Below are 20,260 nucleotides of genomic sequence, written 5' to 3' on the forward strand. Positions count from 1 at the left end.
ATGTTTCCTTGTAATACAGAATTAAAACCTGGACAACTTTTACTTACCCCAAACTTGAAAAATATTTTTGACTGGAGTTAGGCTTTAGCTAGTTGAGGACATTGGGTGTACTATACACAACCCAAAAAAAATTCACAGTGTAAGTAGTATGCCCTGTCCTTCTGTCCGTGCTTGCCGGCAATTGCAATTGTGAAATGATAGCCCAGAGTTGTAAATGCAGTAGCTGTAGAAGCTGATGCTGTAAAAAATGGACCATCTGACACTGAGTTTACAAACACTGTTCAGGTACATAGAAAGATAGAAAGTAACATTGTTACTTTTATATTTAATCTGCTTTATTTATCTGCAGATCAAATAGATGAGATTCAATCTATATATGATGTCAGTTAAGGTAACCTGACAAGTTAAAAAAAAAAAAACACAACTTTTTTTTTTTGTTCCTTCTTGTGTTCTTTTCTTAACCCACTAATAACCCTTAATGTAACATATTCAGCCCTAAACAAATCATTCTTCCCTTTCTCACCTAAACCATTTTTTGCCTGCTGCATTGTTTTTCATTTATAATTTAATTTTTTTCATTTTGTTAATTATTTTAATGTGGAAAAATTGTAAGAAAAAAATGCTCTTTTATTTGTGAGCAACTATGTAATGCTTTGCACCACAATCATAATTGTAGTGTTTAACACTATTTTTCTTTAAACTAATACTGTTCAAAACAAAAAAAAGAGCTTCAGTTTGTTTTAGTTTTTTTTTACAATATGTTTTTTTGTTTAACGCAATATAGATTGCGTTAAAAAAATAAATTCATTTTTGCAAGACAACAATATAAGAAAAAGACATATATATATATATATATATATATATATATATATATATATATATTGCTTTGTTATCTTAAGTAATGACAACACTATTGACAAATCGATAGACACATAGCATAATTGTGAAAGTTGTTCAGGTCTGTAGAGGCTGTACCTATGATAACTGAAGAAGTCAAAAATAATCATGATATGACTAAATAAATAATTGTCACCTTCCAAATTCATGAACTAGTTAGTTATTTTTTTTACTACACATTTTTTGACAAAAATTACCATTTTCAGAATCACTTCTTTTCTGTAGGAAAAGGGAGTTTGAATTCAACACCTGAAGTCGCTCCTTAATTTTCTAACTATGCTAGCTGGCTGAGAAAGACCTGTCAACTGTATTAGATGGCCTAAAATGGACACAGTAGACCATATTCTCATCAAAAAGGCTGTTTCTATAGTAAGAGATACCTGTGTATTTTTTTAAATTTAGAAAATGGCAATACTTGCATCAAACAGAATAATGAATAAGATATTTTAAGAACACAGGTCTCCAAGTACAGAAATTGTGGTGCTCATCAGATCTTAGTGGTCATTATCAAAGGATATACAATGAACACACACTTCTGATTGGATAATGCTATTACCCTACTATGAAACAAATATGCCTTCCTGCAGGGCATCTTTATCCAAAATCTTATTCAAAACCTACCTCCAATATCTCATGTGCTTAAAAATGTAGGCGGCTGTTTGACGGTTTGGGGCAGCTGACGGATGGCGTGCTAGGGTTAGACGACTTCACGCAGAGCCACCAGTATCGCGTTTGGCCAGGCTACGATTATGTCGGCTGGAAAAATGAAAGCACACGCAATGGATATGTAGAGGTTGAGTTCCAGTTTGATAGACCAAGAAACTTCACTTCTATGAAGGTAAGACCTCAACTTACCTCTTTGAACTACCAACATTTATATCAATTGCCTTGTTTATTCAATATACAGTCATGGCCGAAATTGTTGGCACCCTTGATATTTTTCCTGAAAATCAAGTATTTCACACAAAAAAGGTATTGCATTAACACATGTTTTGCTATACACATGTTTATTCCCTTTGTATGTATTGGAACAAATATAAAACAGAGGCAGAAAAGCAAATATGACATAATGTCACACAAAACCCCAAAAATGGGCTGGACAAAAGTATTGGCACCCTTAACTTAATATTTGGTTGCACACCCTTTGGAAAACATAACTGAAATCAGTCGCTTCCTATAACCATCAATAAGCTTCTGACACCTCTCACCCGGAATTTTGGACCACTCTTCCTTTGCAAACAGCTCCAGGTCTCTCTTATTGGAAGGACACCTTTTCCCAACAGCAATTTTAAGATCTCTCCACAGGTGTTCAATGGGATTTAGATCTGGGCTCATTGCTGGCCACTTCAGAACTCTCCAGCGCTTCTTTGCCATCCATTTCTGAGTGCTTTTTGACGTATGTTTGGGGTCATTGTCCTGCTGGAAGACCCAGGATCTTGGACGCAAACCCAGCTTTCTGACACTGGGCCCTACAGTGCGACCCAAAATCCTTTGGTAATCCTCAGATTTCATGATGCCTTGCACACAGTCAAGGCACCCAGTGCCAGAGGCAGCAAAACAACCCCAAAACATCATTGAACCTCCACCATATTTTACCGTAGGTACTGTGTTTTGTTCTTTGTAGGCCTCATTCCGTTTTCGGTAAACAGTAGAATGATGTGCTTTACCGAAAAGCTCTATCTTGGTCTCATCTGTCCACAAGACGTTTTCCCAGAAGGCTTTTGGCTTACTCAAGTACATTTTGGCAAACTGTAGTCTTGCTTTTTTATGTCTCTGTGTCAGCAGTGGGGTCCTCCTGGGTCTCCTGCCATAGCGTTTCATTTCATTTAAATGTCGACGGATAGTTCGCGCTGACACTGATGCTCCCTGAGCCTGCAGGACAGCTTGAATGTCTTTGGAACATGTTTGGGGCTGCTTATCCACCATCCGGACTATTCTGCGTTGCAATCTTTCATCAATTTTCCTCATCCGTCCACGACCAGGGAGATTAGCTACAGTGCCATGGGTTGCAAACTTCTTGATAATGTTGCGCACTGTGGACAAAGGCAAATCTAGTTCTCTGGAGATGGACTTGTAACCTTGAGATTGTTGATATTTTGCCACAATTTTGGTTCTCAGGTCCTCAGACAGTTCTCGTCTCCTCTTTCTGTTGTCCATGCTTAGTGTGGCACAGACAGACACACAATGCAAAGGTTAAGTGAACGTCTCTCCTTTTTATCTGCTTTCAGGTGTGATTTCTATATTGCCCACACCTGTTACTTGCCCCAGGTGAGTTTACAGGAGCATCACATGCTTGTAACATTCTTATTTATCCGCAGTTGTGAAAGGGTGCCAATACTTTTGTCCAGCCCATTTTTGGAGGTTTGTGTGACATTATGTCGAATTTGCTTTCTTTCCTCCCTTTTTTTGTTTTGTCCCAATACACACAAAGGGAATAAACATGTGTATAGCAAAACATGTGTTAATGCAATACGTTTCGTGAGAAATACATGATTTCCTGGAGAAATATCAAGGGTGCCAACAATTTCGGCCATGACTGTATCTGGATTAGGAATGTATTGCTCACAGCAGCCATTGAAAGATTTCTGTTTTCATTCTCACAGTTCAGATTCAGAAAGTGATAGAAATTGTCTGTTTCTCTCAGCAATATAGCCATTTCTTTGATAGTAAGGGCCTTTGAAATGAAATATTAGTCAACTTGGTTTAATTATAAAAGGGTTAGTCCATCTAAAACTAATATTTCAGTGTTTGGTGTATACTGGAGAATTATGCTACCTGACAGTGGGATCTATCTCTTGAGGCCTTTATTGGTGAGATCCCTGTGTCTGTTCTTGGTTCCCAGGTTGGCACTCTTACTGTGGCCTTTATGAAGTGTTTCCACTCTCCTCGCTGGACTATAATATAAATCAACATACATCCTTATTATTTTTTTTTTATTAAAATGTTGATTACATTTAATGGCCCATAGTCACAAAGCCAAAATGAATGATGACATATCTTTTTTCACAGGTCCACTGTAACAACAAGTTCACTAAAGGGGTGAAGATTTTCCAGAGGGCCGAGTGCCTCTTTAAATCACGTCAACAATCTGACTGGGAGCCAGAGTCAGTGGGGGTGGTGACCGTGCTGGATGACAAGAACCCAAGTTCACGGTTTGTCATAATCCCATTACAGCAACGAGTGGGGAGCTTCATCCTCTGTAGGTTTTACTTCGCCGACACATGGATGATGTTCAGCGAGATCTCTTTTCAGTCAGGTAATGCATTGCTAACCATTATGTGTAAACTCCTACAGTTCTGCAGGGGATCAGGCCTCAAAATTTTATTTAGATAAAATTAAAAAAATGCTAATAAAAAAAAATTCACCAGTTATTGAAATCCATTGTGTAATTTTATTGATCATCTTACTGTTTTACAGATATGGACATTGCGGTGCCCACCAGTGTCACTCTGGCTCCTACTACTGTCCGGGCAGCCACCACTGAGATTCCATTGCTTAATGCTACTGAGAGAAATTTGGGTAATTGTTAAACACTCTGGGATCTGTCTATGGTCCTCTCTAGGACAAGCAGAAACTTCTAATTTCGTCTTTAAGCTGCTTAGGCAAAGTTTCCATTAAAAAATTATTAATTTTTCGCCTTGCCTAAAGCTGTGCTTAAAAAGTGTTTAAGTGTTTTGTGTTTTTTTTATTGTGTGTGTATTTGATCATTAAAGTGGTTTCATGCATTCAAAGAAGGTAAAAAACCTTCTGTGTGCATCACCACCCCAGCCCCTCATTACCTACCTGAACTCCTTCTTGATCCAGTGATTTGCACGAGAGTCTCAGCTGTCCCAGGTCTCCCTCCTCATTGGTGAGACAGCAGCGGGAGCCATTGCTACTATCAATCATAGTCAGTGAACCAATGAGGAGAGAGCAGGAGGCAGCAGCTCAGGAGTGTGCCTGCCCAGGTGGCCCTATAGCAATCTGCTTGCTGTGTGGCCATTTGGCAGGAGGGAGGGGCCAGGACTGCCGGCGGGGAACACAGCAAGAGGATGATCAGGGCTGCTCTGTGCCTTTACAATCACTTTAATTGAACAATCACTTTAAATTTTTCATTTTAAATTTTTAAATTTTCTATTATTTTTGCAATAAAAAAAAACGATTAAATTAGAAGACTAACAAGGGTTTTTTTTGGCAAGAAAAATTCCTTGATAGTTGAAAGGATCTTCCATAATCCTCGGAAGCCATTTAAAGCCCACTGCACTCGTAAACCCATCAAAAATCATTTTAATTTCACCTTCCCAACTGAGCTAATAAAATCTTCACTGAATTTTCAGGACAAAGAAAACTCAAAATTTTTCTCAATCCCTTTTACTATTCAAGTACCTAATTGTGGCCTTCCCCAGTAAAATGTCTCTGACTTTCCAAACTCTGACCTCCAATACTCATGTGTTTAATAAAGGCTTTGAGCAATCAGATGACTGGCCTTCAACAATCAATCAAAAGCCTGGCTATTTCCTTTAATAATCAATTCCCTCTGATCTTTCATAGTACCATTGCTATGACCTTCATCAATGAAGTGAACATTACTACCTTCAAAATAACCAACTAATACCTTTGACAATAAAATGCCTATTGATGACCCTCAGCTCATACGACCACCTTGTGTTTAACTACAACCTTTATCACTCAGGCGTCTAAAGGAAATGTAAACCAAAATAGGCTACAACCCTCTTAATGAATAAGGTCCAAATGAATCTTTCTAAGCCATACATTGATCTACCCCCTTCTTGATTGCAATTTCCCACTGAAGTCTAAGGTAATAGCTTATATTTAAAACTTGACTCTATCCATTTTTTTGAATTTTGCTTAAATTGGGGAAATATTCTAATAGGTATTTATTTTTATTCATGACCCTATTAGCTAGATTTTTGCTCACTTCCTGCCCCTTTGACACTGAGACTGCTAAAAGAATGATTGTTATCGGGACAGAAAGGCAAAACACATCATTAGAAGTTTTAACAGCCAAAAAAAAAAAAGAAGAGTTGGTCTTAAAATCAATTACTTTGCTCAATGTAGCCCTTCTTACTGACAGCATTTGTTTATGTTTGTTGTGTAAGACATGGTAATAAATTGGAGCTCCACTGCCCACCCCCTTCAATACTTTATTAATACGTCCCTTTGTCTCTTTTTTTTTTCCCCAGAAACCACTTTCCCGTTCACCATCAGCCGACCAGTAGTCAAACACGATGAGCCTAAAACATCTGTTCTGATTGGCTGTTTGGTGGCCATAATTCTTTTGCTTGTAGTTATAATAGTTTTGATCCTGTGGAAGCAATACATACAGAAGCGGCTGGAAAAGGTAAACAAAAAACACAGCTTTGAGTTTATTAAACTGTCGATAAATGTGACATGGAATTTAATTAAAGCATATATTTATTCAGTAATTTTAACCACATAATTACTAAATAACAACTTTGACCAAAATTACCGTTTTCTGTAAAATATTGTTTATCTGCTAGGTATTTGAGCAACCGTTTGGCAATAAAAAGCTACTCAAAATATCTTTTTACTTAAATGAACATGCATCTTTTAATACACTACTCAAAAAATTAAAGAAACATTTTTTAATCAGAGTATAGAATCAAGTCAATTAAACTTCTGGGATATTGATCTGGTCAGCCAAGTAGCAGAGGGGGTTGTTAATCAGTTTCAGCTGCTTTGGCATTAGGGAAACTAACAACAGGTGCACTAGATGGGCAACAATGAGACGATTCCCAAAACAGGAATGGTTTTACAGGTGGAGGCCACTGACATTTTTTTCCCTACTCATCTTTTCTGACTGTTTTTCACTAGTTTTGCAGTTGGCTAGGGTCAGTTTCACTACTGGTAGCATAAGGCGATACCTGGACCCTACAGAGGTTGCACAAGCAGTCAAACTCCTCCAGGATGACACATCAATATGTGCCATTGCCAGAAGGTTTGCTGTGTCTCCCAGCACAGTCTCAAGAGCATGGAGGAGATTCCAGGAGACAGACAGTTACTCTAGAAGAGCTGGACAGGCCTGAAGAAGATCCTTAACCCTTCAACAGGACCGGTATCTGTTCCTTTGTGCAAGGAGGAACAGGATGAGCACTGCCAGAGCCCTACAAAATGACCTCCAGCAGGTCACTGGTGTGAATGTCTCTGACCAAACAAGCAGAAACAGACTTCATGAGGGTGGCCTGAGGTCCCAACATCCTCTAGTGGGCCCTGTGCTCACTGCGCGGCACCATAGAGCTGGATTGGCATTTGCCATTGAACAGAATTGGCAGGTCCGCCACTGGCGCCCTGTGCTTTTCACAGATGAGAGCAGGTTCACTCTGAGCACGTGACAGACGTGAAAGGGTCTGGAGAAGCCACGGAGAACATTATGCTGCCTGTAATATCATTCAGTATGACCGTTTTGGTGGTGGATCAGTGATGGTCTGGGGAGGCATATCCATGGAGGCACACACAGACCTCTATAGGCTAGACAATGGCACCCTGACTGCTATTAGGTATCGGGATGAAATCCTTGGACTCATTGTCAGACTGTATGCTGGTGTAGTGGGTCCTGGGTTCCTCCTGGTGCACCACAATGCCTGGGCTCATGTGGCGAGAGTATGCAGGTGGTTCCTGGAGGATGAAGGAATTGATACCGATGATTGGCCCCCACACTCGCCTAACCTAAATCCAATAGAAAACCTCTGGGATATTATGTTTTTATCCATCCGACGCTACCAGGTTGCACCTCAGACTGTCCAGGAGCTCAGTGATGCCCTGGTCCAGATCTGGAAGGAAATTCCTTAGGAAACCATCCGTCGTCTCATTAGGAGCATGCCCCAATGTTGTCAGGCATGCAAATAAACACGTGGAGGCCATACAAACTACTGAGATGCCTGCTGCATCACTTTTTCACTTTGATTTTTGGAGTGTCTTTGAATTCAGTCCTCTGTTGGTTGATCATTTTCATTTCCATCAAACAATGGGGCATCCTTACGTTCCTAACACATTACCCAGTCCATATCAGTATAGATATCCAGCATGAGATTTTTCCCATTGAGATCTGATGTGTTTTCAAAGTGTTCCTGTAATTTTTTTGAGCAGTGTATATTTTGGAAAGGTCCTTCTGTATAGGAAGAACTGATATACTTTGACTTTCTAGGCTCCACGTCGGATTCTGGAAGAAGATGCCACTGTTCGCCTTTCCTTCTACAGTTACACTATTGGCAACAACAACCAGACTCAAATCCATCAGTCCAACCCAACATATGAAAGGATATTCCCTCTAGATCTTGACTACCAGCAACCCACCAAACCACTGCGCAAGCTTCCTGAACTATCACAGAGTGCTGAGGATTCAGGTAAGAGAAATGGCTGCCACTGATGCCTAAGTGGGTCCCCTCTCCACAACTTTGCCTGCTAATGAGTGAAATCATGGTATCCCTGCTGACAGAGCAGCATTGCCTGAAATCTGCTTTTTCATAAAACGTTTGCAGCATTTTCCTGATTACATCAGCCTGATACTATGAATATCTAAAAGTTTCTGACCAAAATAATTCCCCCTCTTGTCACAAAGGCATTAATTAATATTTGATTGACATTCTAAAATGTGTTCCCAGCTTGCAGCGGAGACTATGCTGAGCCAGATCTGACCAAGTCCACCCCACACCAGGGATTTCAGAACAGCGTTCCTCACTATGCAGAAACAGATATTGTCAATCTTCAAGGGGTGACCGGAAACAACATGTACGCTGTGCCTGCCCTGACTGTGGACTCACTCACTAAGAAGGACATCAGTGTTGGTGAATTCCCACGCAACCAGTTACGGATGAAAGAGAAACTTGGCGAGGGTCAGTTTGGAGAGGTACGTTGACCAATTAAGTCCTTCTCTTTGCCCCTTTAGATCATTGCTTTGAGCTCTGCTTGGTACACAGTGGATGGAACTCAGACACATTTTAAAAGGAGTTTTACTTGAAAAAAATTATTTAATAAGAAAAGGTTTAAATCAATTTTTAAATTTGTTTTAGAAAATTTCAATGAATAATTTTTCCATTACTACCTTATGCATTAGGACACTTCACAGCTTCAAGAAAACTGTAGCCCTCCACCCTCAACACACTGGTTACTTGCCCTTGTATTATAGTACTATGCTTTCCTGAATGGGTATAAAATGTTTTTAAATACACAAATGTGACCCACAACTCCACGTTTTGCTACTACAGTGGCTTCATCTGTAATAAAATAAAGTGCAAGACCAAAGAGATGAAGTGCACACCATAATGTGCCAAACAAACATAAATGCCAACCATTTTCGGGAATTTCTACCCACCCGCGTTTAAAACCATTTTATGTAAATCCCAACTGTTTATGCTCAGCCAATGAGGATGTTTAAATTGGGAGAAGTGCTTTCAATACCTCCCTCCTCTGTTCATTACTATTGAAAAGTGGGATGTGGCAATTTCAACCGTTGGAGTTCAATCGTTCATTGAACTACATTGGAGTCCAGTGGATGGGAAATCATAAAAAGCTTCTGAATGGGAGGGATAGGGTGCTAATTTTCAAATCCTTTTCCCCTTTTCCTCCTTTATGAGTGCATATGTTCATGAAGGAAGAGGCAACTAATAAGATACCTACTGTAGGTAGTAATGGCCTAAAGCAGTGGTTCTCAACCTTCCTAATGCCGCGACCCTTTAATACAGTTCCTCATGTTGTGGTGATTCCCAACCATAAAATTATTTACCCAGTAAATATAATTCATGAAGTGTCGTTTTACCTCCAATACTGCTGCTTTCTACACAGTAGCTGCTTTCTACACAGTAGTTGCTTTCTACACAGTAGCTGCTTTCTACACAGTAGCTGCTCATTACACATCGGAAATATGTGTTTTCCCCGATGGTCTTAGGCGACCCCTGTGAAAGGGTCATTTGACCCCCAAAGGGGTCGCGACCCACAGGTTGAGAACCACTGCCCTAAGGGGATACAGCACCCATATATCAACATCGTAAAGGGGTATTCTGTCTATCTATCTATCTATCTATGTTTTCCCAATACACAATTGGTGCAATATTGTCATCACTTTAGAGAGATTCTGAACTGACAAGATCGTTTACTTTTTTTATTTGCCATATGTATATAAGACTAAAGGTCATGACCAGACACAAAATGCCGAAAATGAATTAAGGATAAAGGCCACCAATAGCAGGCTTACTGCTTAACGACCTTAGACACTGAAATACATTTTTGAAAGTGTTTTTCTTTTAAATTAAAAAAAAGGATACTTATCACCAAAGAAATACATAGGCAGCTATTGGTTACCTGCTTGCATGCCACAGTGCATGTAAAGCCAACATGATTAAAAAAATGATTAAGATGACAGTTTTTGTTCTGTCTATGTTCCATCACTTCCTGTCCCAAAGACAATGCAGGTATTAAGAGGGGATCTTTCTCCAAAGGGATAGGATTGTCCCTGTTAGAGAGTTGTCACTACAGTGGTACCTCGGTTTACAAATTTAATGCGTTCTCCGGGACGGTTTGTATTGCAAAAAATTTGTAAACCGAAACGCAGTTTCCCATAGGAATACATTGAAAAACACCTCCACACTCGACGCCATGTGCTACCCACAGACTACCCACAGACTCCAGCTTCGCGGGGGCAGCGCTATAAACCTCCTAGGTGCAATGCATCCTGGGGAACTTGCTTCGTATTGTGAAAAAAATTTGTAAACCAAGGCATTATTTTCAATGGATTTTCATTCGTAAACCAAAAATTACATTAACCGAGGAGTTCGTAAACCAGTTTCTCCCTTACTTTCATTCCATGCTTCCTTTAAACTTAGTTGGCTGCAGTACTTCTTTTTAGCTTCCAGATGTCACTATTAGTAAATTAATTTACAAAAATGAAATGTCAGCAATGTACAGCAAAAATAATCACTGACCTAAATTTTTAAAAAAGGAGACAAATCAGAGATAACTTATATTACTATCACAATGCACTTGTGCCTAGTAAGGTGTGTGTATCAGTCTACCCACTGTCAGCTGCAGAATGTTGCTTTTTGATTGGTTGACATGGGTCCCTCTGTATAACTTTTTTTTTTCGTATAGTTCTAAAAAATTATTCTAGTAATACTGTCTTTGTTTTTAAACCTTCCTATTACAGGTCCACCTGTGTGAGGTTGAGGGTCTGCAAGACTTTCTGGAAATGTCCTCGAGTGACTGCAGCAATCAGCCGGTTCTGGTGGCCGTGAAGATGCTGAGAGCCAATGTTACTAAAACAGCAAGGTGGGAATTTTGTCAATGTCTCTGCCTTAAAGGGTAACTCAGTGGTGTATTTAGGTTTTGTGCTGCCCTAGGCAACACAAAAATTGGTGCCCCTCTCCCCCAGCAGAAAGAGCCTGACATTGACCAAGAGCACCCCTGCCCTCCACCTGAGCCTTCCACTACCACAGCCCCTCCATACACCAGCCACCATCCCCCATGACGAGAAAGAGAGACACTTGCCTTCACAGCTCTGGACATCCCCAGGAACGAGAGTCGGGCTGTGCATACACTGTCATGAAACCTGTAGCATCTCTCAGAACCCAACAGGTCCCCATGCTGTGTGTGTCCCTTCTTCCAATGGGCAGTGCTGCCCCCCTGAAAAATGCCAACCTAGGCAAATGATAAATACACCCCTGGAGTAACTCCACTTTTGTGGGGAAAGAAATTAGCAAAAAATATATATAGTGTATTCAATTGCGAATCAAATAATTTCGTAATTGAATCTTATTAAAACATACTTTTCATTTTCAATATGCAGCAATGTAATTTTCTTTAAATGCAATGCAATAGGGCAACCTGGATGTGTCCTGAACACAGATGGTGTACAGAAAGCCCCCCAGAATGTAATTTCCTACTTGAGTGATTGGCTTACTGATTTCCCCAGAAGTCTGCATTAAGATGTCAGATTTTTGGCATCTCCTGCAGCAAAAATGTAATTTTTGGTGAGACACTGCAAAAAGGGAAATCACTTCTAAAGGGATGCAGACCCTGCCAATTTCCACATTAGATCCCTGCAAAAACCCAGAGGTGGAATGTTTTTTTCTCAACAAAAGTGGAGTTACTCTTTCACATAAAGCCAATATAGTAAGCAGACTATTGCTTTTGTGTCAAAAATTAAAATGGATCTTTCAGGAGATAGTAAAATTAATCAGTTCTTAGCAGAGCACAATTACACACATTAGTGGATTATATAAATGGTCTATGGCAAATGAAAAACCATTACATCTCACTAGCTAGTTAATAACAAGCCAGCCCTAGGATTGAATGTTATTTTATAACAGTAAGCTGCAATACTACTTAAATGCAGTGAAACCCTGATTAACAGTGGAAACCATAATAAAGGTGTATTTGTGTGGCCCCGAGGAAGGTAAAGTGTTTCCTGGCTGGTAGCTGATTGATTTAATTGTACCACTATTATTTTTAGGGTTGTAGTACATTTTGCGGCTACCCAAACTTTTCCCATTTGTTACTTGCAGGGCTCAGTAAGGTTTATGAGGTTGGCTGTCTTGCATTACAAAGCACTTGAATCCATCTCTTGCTAAGATGCTTTGCATTGCATTTAGTAAAACTAAAGGGTATGAATTCCTACTTGGAGGGTTTAGTGTTCCTTAAAAGCTGCATTTGAAATAACAATGTGGGATTTGTTCGAGCTGCACTAAGCATGAGCAAATGCAGGCGGGGTTCAATCAACCTTTAAATATCCACATACATTTGAACATCTTAACAAGCCATATGACAGATTGAATGACAGATAAAGTGTTTGTTACCCCAGAATTTCTTATTAATATGTGCTCAGTGTAACATGTACTTGCATTAAAAAGTAGCCTGTTCTCTTTGTATTTCTTCTATTGTGTGAAATACCTAGTGATCCGGCTAGTCCCCCTGCTTTCCTATTTTCAGACTGACCACACTAGGCATGAGAGCACCATCCCAGTGTCTTCAGTTCTTTAGCTGTCTGCCTGTCCTCTAATGATCAAACTTGTTGACAAGCCCCCTGCACAGCCATTCACTGAGAAGTGTCTTGCTGACACTCCCCCAACCCTGCAGAGCCCACCTTCATCTCTCTAAGCCCTTTTTTCAGCTGAGAACAGAGTGCCTATGAACCCCCCCCCCCCACACACACAAAAAAAAATATGTCTGTATGTGTGTGTGTGTGTATATATATATATATATATATATATATATATATATATATCTCAAGTGTGGACGCACTCAAAAAAGCCTATGAAAAAGGTACCATCTCATGGGGCCCCTTACTGACCCCGGGCCCTCAGGCAGTGCCGAGTTTCCAAATCATCAGTCCGCCCCTGTGTGGACCCTTACATGTAAAGCATCCCATTCCGTTTAAAATATAAATGAAAGGCAAAACATATATATATATATATATATATACAGTCATGGCCGAAATTGTTGGCACCCTTGATATTTTTCCTGAAAATCAAGTATTTCACACAAAAAAGGTATTGCATTAACACATGTTTTGCTATACACATGTTTATTCCCTTTGTATGTATTGGAACAAATATAAAACAGAGGCAGAAAAGCAAATATGACATAATGTCACACAAAACCCCAAAAATGGGCTGGACAAAAGTATTGGCACCCTTAACTTAATATTTGGTTGCACACCCTTTGGAAAACATAACTGAAATCAGTCGCTTCCTATAACCATCAATAAGCTTCTGACACCTCTCACCCGGAATTTTGGACCACTCTTCCTTTGCAAACAGCTCCAGGTCTCTCTTATTGGAAGGACACCTTTTCCCAACAGCAATTTTAAGATCTCTCCACAGGTGTTCAATGGGATTTAGATCTGGGCTCATTGCTGGCCACTTCAGAACTCTCCAGCGCTTCTTTGCCATCCATTTCTGAGTGCTTTTTGACGTATGTTTGGGGTCATTGTCCTGCTGGAAGACCCAGGATCTTGGACGCAAACCCAGCTTTCTGACACTGGGCCCTACAGTGCGACCCAAAATCCTTTGGTAATCCTCAGATTTCATGATGCCTTGCACACAGTCAAGGCACCCAGTGCCAGAGGCAGCAAAACAACCCCAAAACATCATTGAACCTCCACCATATTTTACCGTAGGTACTGTGTTTTGTTCTTTGTAGGCCTCATTCCGTTTTCGGTAAACAGTAGAATGATGTGCTTTACCGAAAAGCTCTATCTTGGTCTCATCTGTCCACAAGACGTTTTCCCAGAAGGCTTTTGGCTTACTCAAGTACATTTTGGCAAACTGTAGTCTTGCTTTTTTATGTCTCTGTGTCAGCAGTGGGGTCCTCCTGGGTCTCCTGCCATAGCGTTTCATTTCATTTAAATGTCGACGGATAGTTCGCGCTGACACTGATGCTCCCTGAGCCTGCAGGACAGCTTGAATGTCTTTGGAACATGTTTGGGGCTGCTTATCCACCATCCGGACTATTCTGCGTTGCAATCTTTCATCAATTTTCCTCATCCGTCCACGACCAGGGAGATTAGCTACAGTGCCATGGGTTGCAAACTTCTTGATAATGTTGCGCACTGTGGACAAAGGCAAATCTAGTTCTCTGGAGATGGACTTGTAACCTTGAGATTGTTGATATTTTGCCACAATTTTGGTTCTCAGGTCCTCAGACAGTTCTCGTCTCCTCTTTCTGTTGTCCATGCTTAGTGTGGCACAGACAGACACACAATGCAAAGGTTAAGTGAACGTCTCTCCTTTTTATCTGCTTTCAGGTGTGATTTCTATATTGCCCACACCTGTTACTTGCCCCAGGTGAGTTTACAGGAGCATCACATGCTTGTAACATTCTTATTTATCCGCAGTTGTGAAAGGGTGCCAATACTTTTGTCCAGCCCATTTTTGGAGGTTTGTGTGACATTATGTCGAATTTGCTTTCTTTCCTCCCTTTTTTTGTTTTGTCCCAATACACACAAAGGGAATAAACATGTGTATAGCAAAACATGTGTTAATGCAATACGTTTCGTGAGAAATACATGATTTCCTGGAGAAATATCAAGGGTGCCAACAATTTCGGCCACGACTGTATATATATATAAATGTTTTGCCTTTCATTTATATTTTAAACTGAATGGGATGTTTTAAAGGTAAGGGTTCGCACTTGACCTAAGCTCACCATTGGGAACATTTCCAGCTCCCACTCCTGCAGCCGCAGCCTGATCTGTTGCGTCCCTGTGACAGGAGACAGGGATCTTGTCCCTGAACTCACTGTCACTATTTAAAAAAAAAAGAGGCCACGTGGGACTCCACGTCATTCATTCACAGAGTTCTGTAAATGGGAAAACTACAAGTACCAACGGCTTTTGCGGCTATCTTCTTGTAGTTCTCAATGAATTACCAGGACGCTATAGAGTGTTCTGGTAGTCCATTGATTCTTCTTGTCAATGTGTAGCTTCCTGCCCATTCGAGGTATGAGTAGGCATCTTGCACTGACAGTCTGCTGGAGTCCTGCAAAAAAGATGTGTTTTTTTCATTATTTTTTTTTTTTTACAAAGGTGAACTTATCCTTTAAACAATCAAAGAATCTGTTAACAGACCCTCTGAGACATTTCTATTTTAACAAAGCTCATTTTTTTCTCCAAATCTCCAGAAATGATTTTCTGAAAGAAATAAAGATCATCTCTAGGTTGAAGCATCCAAACATCATTCGCTTGCTGGGTGTCTGCGTCCGGGATGACCCCTTGTGTATGATAACTGAGTATATGGAGAATGGAGATCTCAACCAATTTCTCTCCCAACGAGAGATCCGCAGTCAGTTCACCACAGCTAACAACATACCATCTGTCAGGTAGGTGGCCTTCCCCCACGCTTTCATGGATCATTCTTGTATTTATGTAATGAGCAGATTTTTTTCTTCAGTTATTACAAATCTGTATTGTAGCAAGTTCAGCTAATAAAAAGGTTAAAATGTTGTTGGTTGAAGGCAGGGGTGCTCAACCTCTTGAAGAGCGAGGGCCACTTAAAGGATTTGGTAACCGATCATGGGCCACAATGAAATGAAATAGTTCATAATTTAGAATTTTGTATTTTAAATTGCATAATGAACATTTTCCTCCTGCAGTCACTTAATGCCAGCAGGAGGGAGAGGAGGAGAAGCCAGATTTCAGGGGTTGCAGGAGGAAATTGGAGAGGATTGGTTCCTGTATATACCGACCCCTCCACCGCCCCTCCTGTCCAAGTGTAAAACAGAATGTGACAGGGAGGCTGCACGGGCCCCCTGGAGCATGGGTAGGGTCACCATTGTGCCCCCTGGCGTTACACTAGTGGTTGGGGGTGTGTGGTAAAAACACATCTCAACTATGGAGTTTTACCACCCCCCCAAACCCCAAATGTAAACTATCCATTAGTGTATTGAGCCCCCTATAAGGCTACTTGCACAACAATTCTCTGCAGTTTACCTGCAACACGGGTTCAATTATATCTTGTGGGTGTGGTGCACTTTCAGAAAGTGCAGCAAAATGCCTGTTTTCAGGCATTGTGGTGCCTGTTTTTAGAAAGCGCACTAAGCCTGCAGGATATATTAGAAGTGCGCTTCCCTGGTTTGAGGTCGAGGGCCACATCAGAGGGCTCGGAGGGCCACATGTGGCCCACAAGCCACAGTTTGACCCCCCGGGTTTAGGGGAAAGAAATGCAGCACTATGTACCTAAAAGTCTCACTTACATCTGTGCCTAAGGTTGTTTTTTTATTTTGTTGAGAATATGAAAGCTGTTTTTAACTGCCAGGAAGAAGTACTAACAGCTAACTGTAATGCACATCAGATCTTGCACCCACAAGATGATATGATAGGAACTTATCAAGGCCCTGCATTTCCTGTAGGCTTCTAATTTTAGGCTGAAATCAATTTTTTTTACACTTCCTTGATGCTCCAGGATTGTGATGTCCCCTTTTATTTGTAAGCTGGACTTGGTTGCCCAACCAGCTAAATACAAAGGTTAAATAGATTTCTGGGAGCTTTTTTCACCTTCAAATGGATTTGTATTTCTGTCCATCCAGCCTGAAATTTTCACGCCTCTGCTGTATTAATGATTACATAGCTACAATAATTTGTGCTTTATTTTAAACCTCCTTTAAACTGCTGTTGTTCACAAGCATGGATTAACTGTCTATTTATTTCAAATACATACAGTATATATCTGACCTTGCCCACATACACATTATACTGTACATGAAAATAACATTGGTGTAACAGTATAAAAGAGGTGTAAATTATTATTATTATACAGGATTTACATAGCGCCAACAGTTTGCGCAGCACTTTACAATATAAGGGAGACAGTATATGTCAGGAATGGACTCGCCAATGGTGGTGGGACTCACCTGCCTTGTGGGCTGCAGTACCAAGGCTGGCCAGCGGGTGCTCTCAGCAGCCAGAATCTCACTCCTGCAATCAGGCCATCACCTGAGGCTGATTGCAGGAGGTGTATTTAAGCAGGACCAGGCCTGTGATCAGTGCCTTGGTGTATGTTTCCTGTACCTGCATCCTGTCTGCTTCCTGCCTGATCCTGCCTCTGAACGAACTTCGCCTGTCCTGACCTCGGCTATTCCTGACCACTCTTCCGCTCGCTCCTGGTACCCTGTTTGCCCGTTAGCTACCGACTGCAGGTACAGGGGCTCATGGGAAACATACACCAAGGCACTGATCACAGGTCTGGTCCTGCTTAAATACACCTCCTGCAATCAGCCTCAGGTGATGGCCTGATTGCAGGAGTGAGATTCTGGCTGCTGAGAGCACCCGCTGGCCAGCCTTGGTAGTGCAGCCCACAAGGCAGGTGAGTCCCACCACCATTGGCGAGTCCATTCCTGACAGTACAATTGCAATACATTTCAGTACATAAGGAATATGAGGGCCTTGCTCGTGGAGCTTACAATCTAAAGGAAGGGGGAGGTGATACAAAAGGTGATAGCTGCGGGGGATGATCTGGTGGAGGTGACTCAAATACAGTTCTTAGATGGAGGTGGGGTAGGCTTCCCTGAATAAGTGAGTTTTCAAAGATCGCCTAAAGGCAGACAGCATGGGGGCTGACCACACATACTGTGGTAAGGAGTTCCAGAGCATGGGAGAGGTTCTGGAGAAGTCCTGGAGGCGAGCGTGGGAGGAGGTGATGAGGGTGCTAGAGAGGAAGATATCATGGGAGGAGTGGAGTGGGCGATTTGGACGATATCTGTGGATGAGGTTGGTGATGTAGCTAGGGGCAGTGTTGTGGATGGCTTTGTAAGCTGTGGTTAATATTTTGAATTTTATTCGCTGGGTTAGTGGAAGCCAGTGAAGGGACTGGCAGAGAGGAGCAGCAGTCGCTGATCGGTTGGTAAGGTGTATGAGTCTAGCAGCAGCAGTCATAATAGACTGAAGGGGGGTAGCCTCTGTAACGGTAGACCAGTGAGGAGGGAGTTGCAGTAATCAAGGCGGGATAAAACCAAGACGTGGATAAGTTGTTTTGTGGTGTCATTGGTCAGAAAGGGGCAGATTTTGGAAATGTGACGGAGGTTGAGGCAGCAAGATTTAGCCAGTGATTGGATGTGGGGCCCAAAGGAGAGGTCAGAGTCTAGGATAACAAGAGGTTTGTTCTGTCTCTGTCTGCAATCTAAGCATTAAAAGTGTGATCTCTGTAACTTACAGTTGTGACGAGATAGCGATAACTCCAATCTTAGTTGAATAACACAGGCAGTGACTCGATCTAGATGACACCTTGTAGATCTTGTGACGTTTATTCCATAAACTGAGAGAATCTTACAACAACAATGAACATCTGATAGGTCAAAAGATCATAATGTGATCTACTTCATGACATGAGGATTGAAGCTGAAATGCATTACTGGGAAAAGGGGTGGGGCTATCTATACAGCATGAACTAAACCAAAGGAAAGGGAAGAGCAGACACAAAATACAAAAAACACTTAAAGGCATATGACAGTCATGTGAAACATGACAAGGTTTGTAAAAGTTATGGTATAATTTGTACTCCAGCTTACTGTCATTGGAACATTGGAGTTTTTGGTACTTATGTGTCAGTGAAAATAACAAAAGTTTTTAAATCCCGGGAAGTGATGTCTTTTCTAGTATGATAACCTCAGACACATTTTAATATTGGAAAACTTGAAATCAATCATTATGAAATAATGTGGTTTTAGCTCCAAATATTGAGTAGAGATTGGAACACTGCATCTTTTTGCACGCCTCTGAGGTTAAAATTTTTTTTACCTTTTTATTGTCATCTTACAGCCTCCACAACCTCTTATACATGGCCACACAGATTGCTTCTGGAATGAAGTATCTGGCCTCGCTGAACTTTGTACACAGAGACCTGGCCACACGGAACTGCTTAGTAGGAAACAACCACACACTCAAGATAGCAGACTTTGGGATGAGTCGGAACCTATACAGTGGAGACTATTATCGTATCCAGGGCCGAGCGGTGCTCCCGATTCGCTGGATGGCCTGGGAAAGCATTCTCTTAGTAAGTTACACTTTGCTCGGCTATCCTAAGTCCCAATGCATCATTTCTCTTTGATGAACTTGCTGATTTTATCATTTCTCTTTAGGGCAAGTTCACAACCTCCAGTGACGTCTGGGCATTTGGGGTCACACTATGGGAGATGTTTACGCTGTGTAAAGAACAACCATACAGCGTTTTGTCTGATGAGCAGGTGATTGAAAACACAGGGGAGTTTTTCAGAGACCAAGGAAGACAGGTAATGATATAGTATTCTTTAAATAAAATGATTTAATTTATCTCAGCCATATTAGATGTAGCTCTGAAAATGCATTTTGTTGGGACTTGGTTTAGTGGGTTACTGGATACTGGTATCCGGATGTCCAATCTGTAGCGCTACCCGTGAAGGGTAGTTAGACTATTTAACAGCATCCCAACCACATCTGGGCACACCTCTCCAAAGATTGGCTAAGCCCTGCTTAGTTTTCAAGCTCGACTTTTGAATTCTCCCTCCTTAAGCGCTAGATACTTCTTCTAGAGGCAGTTGGAGATAATTAAACTATCAGCCTGTAAAGCCCAGAACAGACCAGATCAAACTACTGCTCCTCTGATTACAAAAGAAGCCATGAACTAAATTTACCTAGCAGCCTTACTAGGAGGATGCTACATGTCCTCTCTGCTCCCACCACTAAAACATTTTCTAAATCTGGCAAATTTTTTTCATAGACCCATCTTCTCAATTTATTAGTGAAAATCTCCAATAAAGTTTTTGCAGCTTTTACATTCTTGTTAATTTAAAAAATTATGATAATGGCAGCAGCCGAGGAGACAGATTTCAGGAAGGTGGATCTTGGAGGGTGAGTGACTCATCAGGATTCTCACAAAATTAA

At 41.1% G+C, this 20,260-nt stretch overlaps 1 protein-coding gene across 2 annotated transcripts in view; it reads left to right on the top strand.

The window, feature by feature from the left end:
* LOC149463449 (discoidin domain-containing receptor 2-like) overlaps positions 1-20,260 on the top strand; it is a 178,200-nt gene that overhangs the window by 149,465 nt on the left and 8,475 nt on the right. For both annotated transcript variants that reach the window (XM_089674970.1, XM_089674971.1), the window contains 10 exons: positions 1,549-1,735; positions 3,907-4,153; positions 4,315-4,416; positions 6,081-6,238; positions 8,063-8,261; positions 8,520-8,764; positions 11,057-11,178; positions 15,529-15,726; positions 19,160-19,394; positions 19,480-19,629. In XM_089674970.1, coding sequence (XP_089531096.1) covers positions 1,549-1,735; positions 3,907-4,153; positions 4,315-4,416; positions 6,081-6,238; positions 8,063-8,261; positions 8,520-8,764; positions 11,057-11,178; positions 15,529-15,726; positions 19,160-19,394; positions 19,480-19,629 — 1,843 coding nt within the window. The remainder of the gene's footprint in view (positions 1-1,548; positions 1,736-3,906; positions 4,154-4,314; positions 4,417-6,080; positions 6,239-8,062; positions 8,262-8,519; positions 8,765-11,056; positions 11,179-15,528; positions 15,727-19,159; positions 19,395-19,479; positions 19,630-20,260) is intronic.

This window comes from Staurois parvus, unplaced genomic scaffold (genome assembly GCF_062004578.1).
Source record: "Staurois parvus isolate SC_StPar_1 unplaced genomic scaffold, SC_StPar_1.0 ptg000154l, whole genome shotgun sequence".
Lineage (NCBI taxonomy): Eukaryota > Metazoa > Chordata > Amphibia > Anura > Ranidae > Staurois > Staurois parvus.